This window comes from Hylobates moloch, unplaced genomic scaffold (assembly GCF_009828535.3).
Source record: "Hylobates moloch isolate HMO894 unplaced genomic scaffold, HMol_V3 SCAFFOLD_8, whole genome shotgun sequence".
In the NCBI taxonomy this organism is placed as follows: domain Eukaryota; kingdom Metazoa; phylum Chordata; class Mammalia; order Primates; family Hylobatidae; genus Hylobates; species Hylobates moloch.
The window spans coordinates 66,357,411-66,370,874 of record NW_026652283.1 but is presented as its reverse complement, the minus strand read 5'-3'; the positions used below and the strand labels follow the sequence as shown (position 1 = coordinate 66,370,874).

Here is a 13,464-nt window from a genome sequence, read left to right as displayed (position 1 = left end):
TCTTACCTGAATGTCGATATGTATTTATGTGGTTCCAAATGCTGGAGAAAAAACTCAGTAAGTGGGTAAAGGGAGGAAACCAAATAGCTGCCCTCAACCTAATTCTATCACAAGGTACACTGGCAACCAAATCCCCGAGGCAGAACCTGTGACAAAGGCTAGATCTGGCCATGCCCAGAATTTTAGGGCATAATGAGCCTTTTGCCAATTGGAAAGAGTGGTATTATTCACTTTAAGTTTTGAAACAGCCAGTGACTGATTTAGGAGCATGCTATTTCGACAGTAGACAATAAAACAAAGTGTAATAAATATTAATGTCTATGTTTAAGAAAACGAATCCAACACATTTCATTAAAATAATTCTTTTAATTATTGATGCTTTGAATAAGAAGTCCATTTTACTAAATTTAGTATAAATTATTTTTCTTAAACAGAACCTGTTTGCTGGATCCCAGTTAAGTTCACTTCGTAGTTTTCAGACACAATGACTCACATTCAACTTTTCTCTTTGCCATTTGAGGATTCAGTGGCTTGATTCCTGACATTTCCTCTTTAAGAGGAATCTTATGTCATCTTCTGAAATCATGTAAATGGGTAATAATATTAGTGTCTTCTCTTCTGAAGACGTGATTCTTTTAATGCCATGTTCTCTTCCCTCTGGTGACCTGACTTAGATTGTAGCAGCACCAGAAGCTATTAAGAGATTTGGAGCAGTTGAGGAAGCCTTAGGTAATTGTTAAGAGTAGCAGTATTTTTAAAAAGCTGTGGAGAGTGGTTTGGGAGGGGATTTTGTCCCTGGTTGAAGCTGGTCCATGCCTGGGTAAACTTTACTTATAAAAAAATACCAGGAACACACACAATATTCTTCTCCTCTTTCTTTTGCAATCCAGTTTTGGGGCCAAAAAATAATCTGTGTGCACATGTGTTTTTGATAATACAGTCTCGACTTAGGTGGGGAAATTAAATTCAGGAGTTTTATGACTTTCTTTTGTTCTGAGTATCACTTTAGAGTATAAAAAGTTTTTCAAAAAGTTCTTTATCAGAAATAGTTTCACCCTATGTTGAATTAACAATACCCAGGATTGTGAGACATAAATCAACATGAGTAGGAAGCTCCATTTGAGTTTCATCAGTTTGTCTATCTTGGCAAGATTTATTCAGGAGCACCATAATGGGGGCCAATCCTTTTGCACCAGGCTCAGGCAGCTCAGGAGGCAGCTGTGGTGAGTGACGCACTCTACCAAGCACAGTGGCTTCTAGGAATAAAGAACACATAACTCAACTACCTTCAAATGCCAATGGGCAATTTAAATCTGGTACTCATTCCTCTTCAAGAGCACCACTGGAAACATCTTTGGAATTGATGGGACAAAACTTATTTGATTATAGTGAAGGATATTTCTCTATGAAAATGGCTTCAAAATATGAAAAAAGTAGCTACCACATCTTCCAAGAAATCCAATAACAGGTCAACTCTATTGGTAAACAAGCAAGTAAACAAGCAAGCAAACAAACCAGCATGTGACAGAAAACTGGCTAATATTCTGGGATGCTTTCCAGAGGAAACATTAAGCCTTTTAAGTGTGTATGAGCCACTTTAAGAAACTTCGTAAGTGTTGCTAAATTCACCACAGTCTGCTTCACCTAGAAAGGGGAACAGAGAAGAATTATTTTGTTAAACTGGGTTAACAAATCTTAAAAATTAATTCATTCTAGGGAAGGACTAGATAAAGTTTCTGATCTAAGTTAAGACTTTGAGTTCATTTCAACCACTGGAATATACTAAATAACCACTTGGGTTTGTTAAAACGCAGATTCCTGAGTTTTGGTTTCAGTCGGTTGAGGGTGGGGCCTAGGAATCCTCCTTTTAGCAAGCAACCCTCCTCTCCAAGTATGATTCTGACACACTTTGATAAATGCTACTAGGATGTAGCAAGAAGCAGGCCACTGCCGTGGCTGCTGTTATCTCATTTAAGAGTACCTGAAGGTTTAAAAGACAAAAATAGTTGAGAACAGAAGGGGTCCTGAACATCAGGGCAGAAGAGCAGTGATTAGCCATTGCCCAGTGATACTGACCACAGCTGGGAGGTGAACTTTCCCCCTTTCTGCTGCCACCAACCAGGGAATCCATCTCTGGGCAAGTCTGTAATCCATGACCTTTTGTTACCTGTGTGTTTGCTAGGAAATATCTGGATGTGCGCCAGAGGAGACAAAATGAGGCTTAGCACAAACATGCTGCTGCCCAGACTTAACAGTGGTCGAAAGCAATGCTTATGCTTATAAGAACTGCTTATTGGCCGGGCGTGGTGGCTCACACCTGTAATCCCAGCACTTTGGGAGGCCGAGGCGGGCGAATCACGAGGTCAGGAGATTGAGACCATCCTGGCTGACACGATGAAACCCTGCCTCTACTAAAAATACAAAAAATTAGCCAGGTGTGGTGGCAGGCGCCTGTGGTCCCGGCTGCTCAGGAGGCTGAGGCAGGAGAATGGCGTGAACCCAGGAGGCGGAGCTTGCAGTGAGCCGAGATCACACCACCACACTCCAGCCTGAGCAACAGAGTGAGACTCCATCTCAAAAAAAAAAAAAAAAAAAAGAACTGCTTATTCCAGGGTGCCAGCAAATGCTTCGTGTAGACACTTAAGCCTTCCACTGAGCATGCAAACATGCTCACGGGGTCTTTACCCAACAGTCCAATGAGGCAAACCACATTCAGTTAAGCTCCATATCAGCTCTCACAAGTGGCAGTCTCCATCTGTGTGAAACAGATTTCAGATGCAGAGGGCTTCGTGGTATTTGGAGGAATAATACCTTCCAAAACTGATCTGGGCAAGCCAAGCAAGGTGGCTGCCAAAGTGGGGAAGCTCCAGAACGCCTGTGAGGCCCCTGTGAGTGGTTCTCCAAGAAGACGGGGGCCCTGGTCCTCACAGATATCACTGTACGCTCCCTGGACTATTAAACAGCTCTGGTGGCAAACCTGGTGGGTGGGATTAGTGGGGGCACTCCTAGACTCGGAGATGGACAATTCCTAGCCAGAGGCACCCGGTCAGAGCGGGCAGCTTTCAGGCACTGCCCATCCCTTGGGCTCTGGTGCACTGCCTCAGAAGGGTCACATCTGCTCTAGCCTTTGGGCCTCCTCTCAGGACAAGGAAAAAATGTTCTATCTCTGTGCTGCAGAGAAATGCTCCTTTGTCTGCATAATAAAGTGGGAACCTCAAAAGTATCTGTTTTACTCACTTATTCAGTGTGGAGACTTACGGGAAAAGTTTCATTTTGTTATTAAACCAGGCACTGCCTTTGGGCATGTTATTTATATAGAGATAACTGCGCTTAAGAGATTATGTCCTGTGAAAGTAAACTTTAACTTCGAAGAGCAGGCCTGTCATTCTTAACAATCATCCTGATAATTTGTTGCCAGGGAATAAAGTTGTAATTGCTACCTCTACATTCCTACGAATTCAGATGGCTTTGCCAGCCCAGAAGACGATCAGTGGCCCGTGCCCCTCCTGCATGCACAGCAGCAAAATAAGCGCCAGGACTGTGGAATTCTTTATTCCAACAGAGTGTGAGAGTGTTTGTCTCAAGTAATGAGCCAGACAATCATTCCTAAACACTTGCTCTATGACACGCACTGTCCTAGGCCCTGCTTGGAATTAAAAAAAAAATAGAAACAAAACAAAACTGAGCTTCGCTGTCAAGAAATTTCCAATCATGGTAGGGAGTCAATAGTTCAACATGGAACTGTTCTACAATTAAAAAAGACACAGATTAAATAAATGCTAAGAATTTAAGCCCTCAAATGACCTACAAACTACAAGTCTACCTTAGTATCATCACCGTAATCTCCTGAAACAGCAGTCAGTCATTACAAACAGAAAGTGCATTATAAATTACACTGAGCTAGGAGCCTGGCCAGCTACCAGTGAGGCAGCCAGAGGAGAAGTACAGCATCATGGATAGAAGTCAGGTGATGGCTCTGGAGCAAGAATGCCGGGGTTTGAGTCCCAGCACCACCACTTCCTGGCTGCAAGACTTTAGGCCAGTTTGTTCTCTGTGCATCAGCTTTCCATTTCACACATGTGGAAAAACAGCACCTACCTGTTGCAGTGGAAGGTTGCGCAAGATAGGGATGTGGTGAGAATTGAATGAGTTAATACATGAAAAGTAGCCAGTATAGCACTCAGCCAGTAATAAACAATGGACACTAGCTGTTATTGTTACTGTTCTTATCACCTCCCCAGATATGCCAGAATTCCCTGTGTCACCCAGGAGAATCACCAGTCCCTTGTATTCCCTCATTTGAACCCTGAGCTAACTCCAAAGACTCCAATTACACTCTTCTTTCCTTTCCCTTTCTGTCTTCAGGTCCTGGGCTTTATTTTCTCCCATGGCCTCTTTTATCTCAGCCTCCTCCCTTCCAAGCACTTCTTGGTGGGATAAACCACACATCCCCATAGGCATCTGTAGTACTGGGGCTGATGGGACGGGGTTACCTGCTCAGACTCAGATGAAGGCAATTCACAGTCCAGGAGCACCTAAGTCTAAGTCTCATGAGAAAATGCCACCGTGGGTCATAACTGGGCTCTGTTCAGGGCCCAACAAGCATAGCCTTAAAATGGAGTCTCAACCTGGTGTCCAGGCCTGTAGACAGAGTTCAGGGGGTCTATGAACTTGGCTCAAAAAAAATTTTTTTTTTATTTTCATTAGGCTCTAACTGAATGTGTCATTTCCTTCAATAATTAATGTAGGGAATAAACCACAGGGTGACAGCATATCTGTGACTGTCTCCAACAGAAATAGAGAAATCACAGATACTTTCATATCATGTTACAGGTGTTGCAAATGTCTTAAAATATTGTCTTCAATCCTCACTACTTTAAAAGCACAGAAAAGGCCAGGCATGGTGGCTCATGCCTGTAATCGTAGCACTTTGGGAGGCAGACTGCCTGAGCTCAGGAGTTCGACACCACCCTGGGCAACATGGCAAAATGGCAAAACCCTGTCTTTATGAAAATACAAAAAATCAGCTGGGTGCGGTGGTCTGTGCCTGTATTCCCAGCTGCTTGGGAGGCTTGAGGCACAAGAATCGTTTGAACCCAGTAGATGGAGGCTGCAATGAGCTGAGATGGTGCCACTGCACTCAGCCTGGGTGACAGAGTAAGACTCTGTCTTGAAAAAAAAAAAGAAAAAGTAATAGACTTATTACTAGATCTTATATTTAATATATTAATAAAACGATTATACCACACATTTACAAATATTTTTATAAATGTATTTCATTATAGTTGATTTTCTTAATCCTCTGCATTTTATGTGTTTAAAACATTATTCTGAGAAGGAGTCAGTGGCTTTACCAGACTGCCCAGGGTGTCCAGGGCACATGAAACGGTTAAACCTCCCTTGCCTTAGAAGGCTGAGGATGGCTGTAAGGGCGGCAATCTTAGGTGAAAGATGTGTAAGTACTTACTGAACTGTGACATTATAATATTCTTCCGGTGTCACGATTTTTGGTCCACCAAAGTAGTCCAAGACCCAGATATTGGTTATATTCAACTTAGCAAAGAACCAATTATGGCTGGAAGGCCAGGTTTTCATCTCAGGGTGTCGAATGAATAATGAATGCTTTGCAATATCCATTTCTGTTTCATTCACCTAAAGGACATATATGAAATAAACATTCTTATAGCAGTAACAATTTATCTTCTCATTTGTTAAGAATGTGTGATTAGGCCGGGTGCGGTGGCTCACGCCTGTAATCCCAGCACTTTGGGAGGCTGAGGCGGGTGGATCACGAGGTCAGGAGACCCAGACCATCTTGGCTAACACGGTGAAACCCCATCTCTACTAAAAAAAAAAAAAAAAAAAAAAATTAGCCAGGCGTGGTGGTGGGCACCTGTAGTCCCAGATAATCGGGAGGCTGAGGCAGGAGAATGGCGTGAACCCGGGAGGCAGAGCTTGCAGTGAGCCGAGATCGCGCCACTGCACTCCAGCCTGGGTGATAGAGCAAGACTCCATCTCAAAAAAAAAAAAAAAAAGAATGTGTGATTCTAGCATTCTATAAATCCTAAGAGTTTACTTAGTTGTAAATCTTGATCTTAACCTTAAGGAATCAAGAGAAAATAACGGAAATGTAAAGAATGCAGAGAATAAAGATTTCAATAGTTGGTGATAACAGATATAACGAAGTGGGAAACCACTCTAAGTATAATACCAACTTTCATTGGTAAAAACGCATTTTGAGCTATTAGAATAACACTAAGTACTGTAACATTACTGGTGCCTAAGACATGTAATGTTTAGCATATTTGTCCCATAACATGGACATGTTAAACATACAGATGAATGTACTGAAGGATAAAAATGTTTAGAAGCCACATAACAGAACTCAAAAGCATGTGCTGCTCCTCCATCTTTTTCCTGCCAGTGAAGGACACTCAACTACAGAGATGCATCCACAAAGAATTTACAGACCATAAATAACACTTGTCTAAGGCATTAATGATTGACACGGTCAAAAAGCAAATCTGCTGGCTGGGTAATCAGATCAGCACTCCTGACACCACGCCCACTGCTCTTCCTGAGATTGTATTTGACCTCTTCCCTTCAGCAGGCGATCCAAACTAAATTCACTTCCAGTTTTCAGTAATGGATAGTCCTCTCGTTGGCCTACTTAATATGTTTTCTCTGCTTTAAGCCACTGTTAAAATATGGAGACAAAGAGCCCAGACATGAAAAAACATTATACCAATGTAAAATATAATGAAGAGTAGAGGGCTTTGGTCAACCAGATGCTCTTTAGTAAGAATAACTTTATATACAGGAGCTTCATAGTTGTTACATCTGCTTGGCTTCAGAAAATCATTCATTTTTGTCTTATCTTATTTAACACCTATATGAAAGCAACTTATTAAAACGTTTGGTTTTCATGGAATTACTTCACCTATTAGAATAGAACATGTTCTGACTGGGCATGGCAATCACAAATCAACTGCATTTCACTCTCAAAAGATCTATTCTGCCAGCCATAGTGGCTCACGCCTGTAATCCCAGCACTTTGGGAGGTCGAGGTGGGTGGATCACTTGAGGTCAGGAGTTCGAGACCAGTCTGGCCAAAATGGTGAAACCCCATCTCTACTAAAAATACAAAAATTAGCTGGGTGTGGTGATGCATGCCTGTAATCCCAGCTATAGGGAGGCTGAGGCACAAGACTTGCTTGAACCCAGGAGGCAGAGGTTGCAGTAAGCCGAGATCACACCACTGCACTCCAGCCTGGGAGACAGGGTGAGACTCTGTCTCAAAAGAAAAAAGATCTATTCTTTCATTGTGAATACGATGGTGTTCTGAAACCATCTCCCTTCCTGTAGGGTAACTACTTACCTTGGTCACAGTTCCTGACAGCATTATGTGAACACAAAGGGGACTTTGTGGATCAAATCCATGTTTCTTGCAGAAGTTGGTCTGTGCCAAAGTCATTGTCAGTGTAGCATATGGATTCTCCTGTAGAGAGAAAATAAAGATCCTCTCATGTGAAATATGGTTTCTGGAGAGGTAATAAATTTCAAAAGTTGCATACATGATATCCCGAGAGCTTGACTGGTCTTCCACGAAACAATGAATTGTAAAACATCACCTTCCACTCAGGGGAAAATAATACTTGGAAAGTATCCTGACCACTCCCCAAAGGGGGTCCGGGGGTTCATATTTAAGATGAACTGACTTGGTCAAAATTATTTCAATATACTTTTTCTGAAACCCTGAATTTATTCCATATTCATCAGAAGAATTATAATTATAGTGACACCCAAATTCAAGGCTGTTCTATAGGCTTCAGTGAAAGATTTAAAGGGTTAAACTCTAATACAAAACCATTGCTAAAAACACCACAGTTGCTCAACTGGCTAACTATGCGATTTAAGCAAGAAAGTAGCTGAATCATGCTGCTTGGTTATCTTACATTAGCAGAAACTGTCATGTGATTTCAAAACTGGAGAAGTTGTTCATTTCTGCTTTAGTGACAGTAAGTCTTATCCCACATTCAAAAAGCAACACAAGCAAAATTCTTAATGCTTTCTTGTTCAGAAATCAACTTCATAAAAGGCACTGTTGACAGATTATAGCAAAATTCACACATTGCATTTTAGACTATTCAGCTCTTTAAGCTCTAAGTGTCTTGTGTGGAGAATTTTGCCATTTCACAGTGACCCATCAAAACAAAGAGTCCTAAAGAGATTTCTTTGAAATCATTTAGCCAAATAGTCACTGTCTAGAAACTATTAGGCAAGGCACCACAAGAGACCAAAGAGGGGGAGGGGGACACTCAGCAGGTAAACTCTCTCCCTCTGTGAGTTTATAATCTGGTTGAAAAGGCAGACATAAACAAATGTGTATGTCCAGCATAGACTAGAGTGATAGAGGAACTATAAGGAGCTTTATAATATATTCAAAACCAGGATAGAAGGTGGGAGGACATATTAAAGGGAGAGGAGACGCTGACTGCAAAAAACACAGAACTGGGTGAGCCTAAGACTTGACGAACAGTACCAAGAAACCTGATTTGCTGGAAAGAGGGGCTTTCCTACGGGAGGAGGCTGGGGTTGGGAGTGGAGAGGGCTCCAACCTAAGTTAAGGAGTCTAGATTGTAATTTGCGGGCCAACCTTAGGCACTGTTTTCTAAGACCCATCTGCCTGGAGAGCTTGATAAAATGCCGATTTGGGTTAAAATGTTGAAACAGGCTTCACTCCCAACCCAAATAACTGCAATTTTTTTTTTTTTTTTGAGACGGAGTCTTGCTCTGTCACCCAGGCTGGAGTGCAGTGGTGCGATCTCAGCTCACTGCAACCTCCAACTCCCAGGTTCAAGCGATTCTCTTGCCTCAGCCTCTTGAGTAGCTGGGATCACAGGTGTGTGCCACCACGCCTGGCTAATTTTTGTATTTTTAGTAGAGACCGGGTTTCATCATGTTGGCCAGGCTGGTCTTGAACTCCTGACCTTGTGATCCACCCACCTCGGCCTCCCAAAGTGCTAGGATTACAGGCATGAGACACCACACCTGGCCTGCAATTTTTTTTTTAAGACAGTGTCTCACTCTGTCACCCAGGCAGCCACCCAGTGCAGTGGCACAATCATGGCTCATTGTGGCCTCAACCTCCAGGGCTCATGTGATCCTCCCATCTCAGCCTCCTGAGTAGCTGGAACTATAGATGTGCATCACCACACCTGGCTAATATTTTTTTATTTTTCGTAGACATGAGGTTTCACTATGTTGCCCTGGCTGGTCTCAAAATCCTGGACTCAAGTGATCCTCCCACCTCGGCCTTCCAAAGTGTTGGGATTACAGGCATGAGCCACCAAGTTGTCCTCTATCTGCATTTTATTTATTTAGAAACAGAATCAAGCTCTGTCACCCAGGCTGGAGTACAATGGCATGATCTCAGCTCACTGCAACCTCTGCCTCCCAGGCTCAAGTGATACTCTCACCTCAGCCTCCCAAATAGCTGGGACTACGGGTGTACACCACTATACCCAGTTAATTTTTGTATTTTTAGTAGAGGTGGGTTTCACCATATTGGCCAGGCTGGTCTCAAACTCCTGATCTGAGGTGATCCGCTCACCTCGACCTCCCAAAGTGCTGGGATTACAGGCTGGAGCCACTGCACCCGGCCTCTATACGGATTTTAAACAAACATCCCAGGTAGCTCTTACGCAGCTATAGGCAGTTGGGTGTTGTTAAAGGTTTCTGGCCAGAGGACAATGCTGTGACAGGTATTTTTGTTAATCTATTTGGGTAGGCAAGGTGGATGGGGCAGACAGGAAGACTATGTAAGAGTTGTTCTAGTACTTTTAGGCATGAGATGATAAGCTTAAGGACGAGGTGGCAGGAATAAAGAGGAAGGGGCAAAGACAGAGGCAAAGAAGGCAACAGAAAACTGTCAGGACTTGGGAACTGAGGGATTTGCAGAGGGAGTGAGAACCAACTGGGTTTACTGAGAAAACAATAATTCCACTCACAGAAATGCAGAAGATCAAAAGCAGCTTGTTTCAGGAGGAAGAAGGAGGACTGGATTTAAACATGTTGAATTTGAAGTGGTGGCAAACTAATGAAGTAAAAATGAACAGCAAGCAGAAATACAGAGAACTTTGAAGAGGTCAGAGATGGACACACATGTGGAAGTGAGTCCTAGTAAGGCCTAGAAGAGAGTGTATACAATGAGAGTGTATACAATCTTCTGAGGATCGTTACAGGGAACAAAAGAGTAGGAAACTGACTGTGAGGGATACTTATTTTAGTGAGTCAGAGAAAAAAAATCAAGAGTGACCAGAACAGAAAGGGGCACATCACAAGAAAAGAATGCCAAAATGGAAGGGAGGCTAATAGTAAGAGGTCTTGGTGCAAATAATCAAATCCCAAGATTTCCCTTCAGACTCACTGGCTCTGCAGCCAAACATGGTCCCATTACAAGCTAACATCAGCAACACTGTCCTACAGACATTTACTATACAAAAATGCCACAAAGAAAGAGACATACAAAAGAAACATCCCAGTGGTAAGTACATTTGAAGTTCACAACCTATCTCTAAGTTACAGAGGACAGGCATTTTACACATGAGAAATGGTCCCAAACCTAGGTCTTCTTGTTCCTTCTGAACCATTTCACCCCGTCAATGAGAAAAAATGCAGAGCACCCTGGAGGTCAGGAGGAGGAAAAGAAAAAAGCAGAAACTTTGACCAGCTAATTGATGCAATCAAGTCAGACAAATTCTGATGTGGCCACTTCTTTTCACTGCCATCATGGAAACCTAAAGCCCTAGGTAGGTTCCTTGCCACTGTCCTGTCTATTTCTAGAAACATGAAAGACCTGGGGTAAAGTCCTACCTGACAGCTATTAGCTGGCTGGTCACAGGGTAAGTCCCTGCACCTCTGAGTCTGTGTTTCCTCACTTCCTAAATGGGGACAATAATACCAGCAACTCCCTAGTCAGCTCACAAATTTAAATATGATTATGTATTGGTCAATCTCCCTCCTCCCCCATTAGAATCATCAGGGAGTGGTTTGTTGAGGGGGAAGGGGTGTTGTCTTAAAATAAAATGTGTTTTCAATAAAATACCTTGGCATCCCATTTTTAAAGCCTTCTTAGGTGACTATGATTGGCAGTCAAAGTTGAGCACCACTGATGGAGTGGAGTGAGTTTGTTTTGAGCAAACGCCTAAAGGTGTGGAATGGGCTGGGAATAAGAAAATGTTGAACTGGGGTGTATCTGCCTTAGCTAAAAGAGGGCACTGCTTCTGTTTTTGCTCAGAGAATGCAGGCCCACAGTGTCACTGGATCTTCCCATTTTTCAAGAAAAGTTAAGATTTACATTTTAAAGTAAAATCTAAATTTTAAAATGTTGGTAACAAATTCAAATTTATTAAAAACAAAACAGAACTTTGTGTAGGCCAAACTGGTCTGTGGGACATATTCAGCTGATGGGCCACCAGCCTGTGATAGGTGGTTTGAAGAAAGATGAACCTGAGATGAAACTAGGGGTTTGCCCGCTGGCTTTAAACAAGTTGCTTAACCTAGGTAGGCCTCAAGTTCTTCATCTGCAGAATGGGGTATATAATACCTACTTCAAAGAATTAATAGAAGAGACAATGAATGGAAGGCGAATGGAAAAGTGATTAATCAAGCATCAGTTTCTTACATCCTGTCTTTATCAACAATGTTGTACTTTCAGAGTTGAACTCAAATGTGAGAGCTTTGTCAAAAAGACCCTCCATCAAATCAGGCTCCATTCCTGGACTCTCTGTGTCTCCAGCCTCCCAAGCCGGGTGTCTGTGACCCCATCCCTGAGACAGCAGAGGTCCATCAGAGTTGTAAGTGTGGCCCTGCACCAGAAGGTGGGCAAAGGGCGAGGAAGAGATACACCTTCAATCAGCTCTGCATCTTACTGAGGAGCCACTATGCCTGTGGAGGCCTAAAGACTGCAGTAATCATTGTAATCGTCCACGATATTGTACGTTAGCTTCTTGCTGCAGGAGGGAAAAGCTTAATTCAGGAAGGGTAAGAGAGTGAGAAACCCTGAAGTCACATATTAAAGTGCTTAAATACCCAACAATCTCTATGCCCTGTAAAACCTTTAAGAATAGGAGCCCAGGCCGGGCGCGGTGGTTCACGCCTGTAATCCCAGCACTTTGGAAGGCCAAGACGGGTGGATCACGTGAGGTCACGAGTTTGAGACCAGCCTGGCCAACATGGTGAAACCCCGCCTCTACTAAAAATACAAAAATTAGCCGGCTGTGGTGGCACGCACCTGTAATCCCAGCTACTCGGTAGGCTGAGGCACGAGAATCGCTTGAACCTGGGAACAGAGGTTGCAGTAAGCTGAGATAGCGCCACTGCACTCCAGCCTGGGCCACAAAGTGAGATTCTGTCTCAAAGGAAAAGATAAAAGAATAGGAGCACAGTTAATAGAGACACTGTGCCCCAAGACGACTGAGAACCACTCAGGGATGAGAAGTCCTCGGGCTGCTGGCAGAGAATTTATCCCACTGCGTGGCCCAGTGGCGGAGGCGTGTGCGAAATTTCTGGTACCCAGTTGCCCAACATCTGGGACGCTGCAACGCCCACCTGCCAGCGCGGCAGAGAAGCGGCAGCCTTTCGAGCCACGCTCCACTCCCCGGTTAAGAATTCTGGGGAGAGTGAAGGCTCGCTCTGTGGCCGCCCAGCCCACAGCCCGCCTGGGGAAGCCGCGGGCCCCAGCTCACCCGCAGGTTGCTCACGGAGAGCTGCAGCGGGCTCAGGTAGAAGTAGGGCACGCCACTGCCCGCGCCCGGGGGCCCGTCGCTGAACGAGAGGACGTCGGCGAAGGGCCGGCCGCGCACCGCCTCCAGCGTGGAGATGGTGGCCAGAGCGCCCCAGTCGGAGACGTGCGTCACGAAGCGGGCCACGCGCGCCGCGTCCTCGCGGGGTGGTAGCGGCGGCAGCCGGGAGGCCTCGTCCCAGTCCCCGTGGCCCCGGCCGCCGCGACCCCGCGCGGGCGACACGAGCAGCGCCAACAGCGTCGACGCCAGCAGGGCGGCGAGCAGTGCGCGCGCGGACCCGCGGGATAGCCCGGCCATGGCGGTGTCTCCAGCCAGAGTCCCGGGCCCCAAGACCTGCAGGGACCTCGCGTGAGCCCGGCGCGCCCAGGCCCCGCCCCTCCGCGAGACGCCAATCAGAGCTAAGCACAATGCAGGGGGCGGGGTCCCTCTGCCGCTCCGCAACCTGCAGGAGACGCGATTGGTTCATCTGCATTCCGCATTCCAATCGCTCTGCCCGCCCTCTTTAAGGATTGTGAATTTGTCCTAAATATATGTGTTTTGTTTTGTTTTGTTTGACAGGCGAGAAAAGAAAGGCTTGAAGAAATCAAGCAACTTGCCCAAGTCGTACTGCTAGGAAAAGACCAGCCTCTTTACACAGGCACACACCCCCTCCTTTTAA

General features: G+C 44.6%; 1 protein-coding gene across 1 annotated transcript; it reads right to left on the bottom strand.

The window, feature by feature from the left end:
- Nucleotides 1–346: 346 nt before the first annotated feature.
- On the bottom strand, nt 347–13,160 carry CREG1 (cellular repressor of E1A stimulated genes 1). Its single transcript, XM_032161095.2, has 4 exons — nt 12,750–13,160; nt 7,379–7,498; nt 5,468–5,652; nt 347–1,644 (listed from the first exon to the last, which is right to left on the bottom strand). Exons 1-4 carry the CDS (start codon nt 13,101–13,103, stop codon nt 1,641–1,643), a joined length of 663 nt encoding a protein of 220 aa, XP_032016986.1. The 5' UTR covers nt 13,104–13,160; the 3' UTR covers nt 347–1,640.
- Between the last annotated feature and the right edge of the window lie 304 nt (nt 13,161–13,464).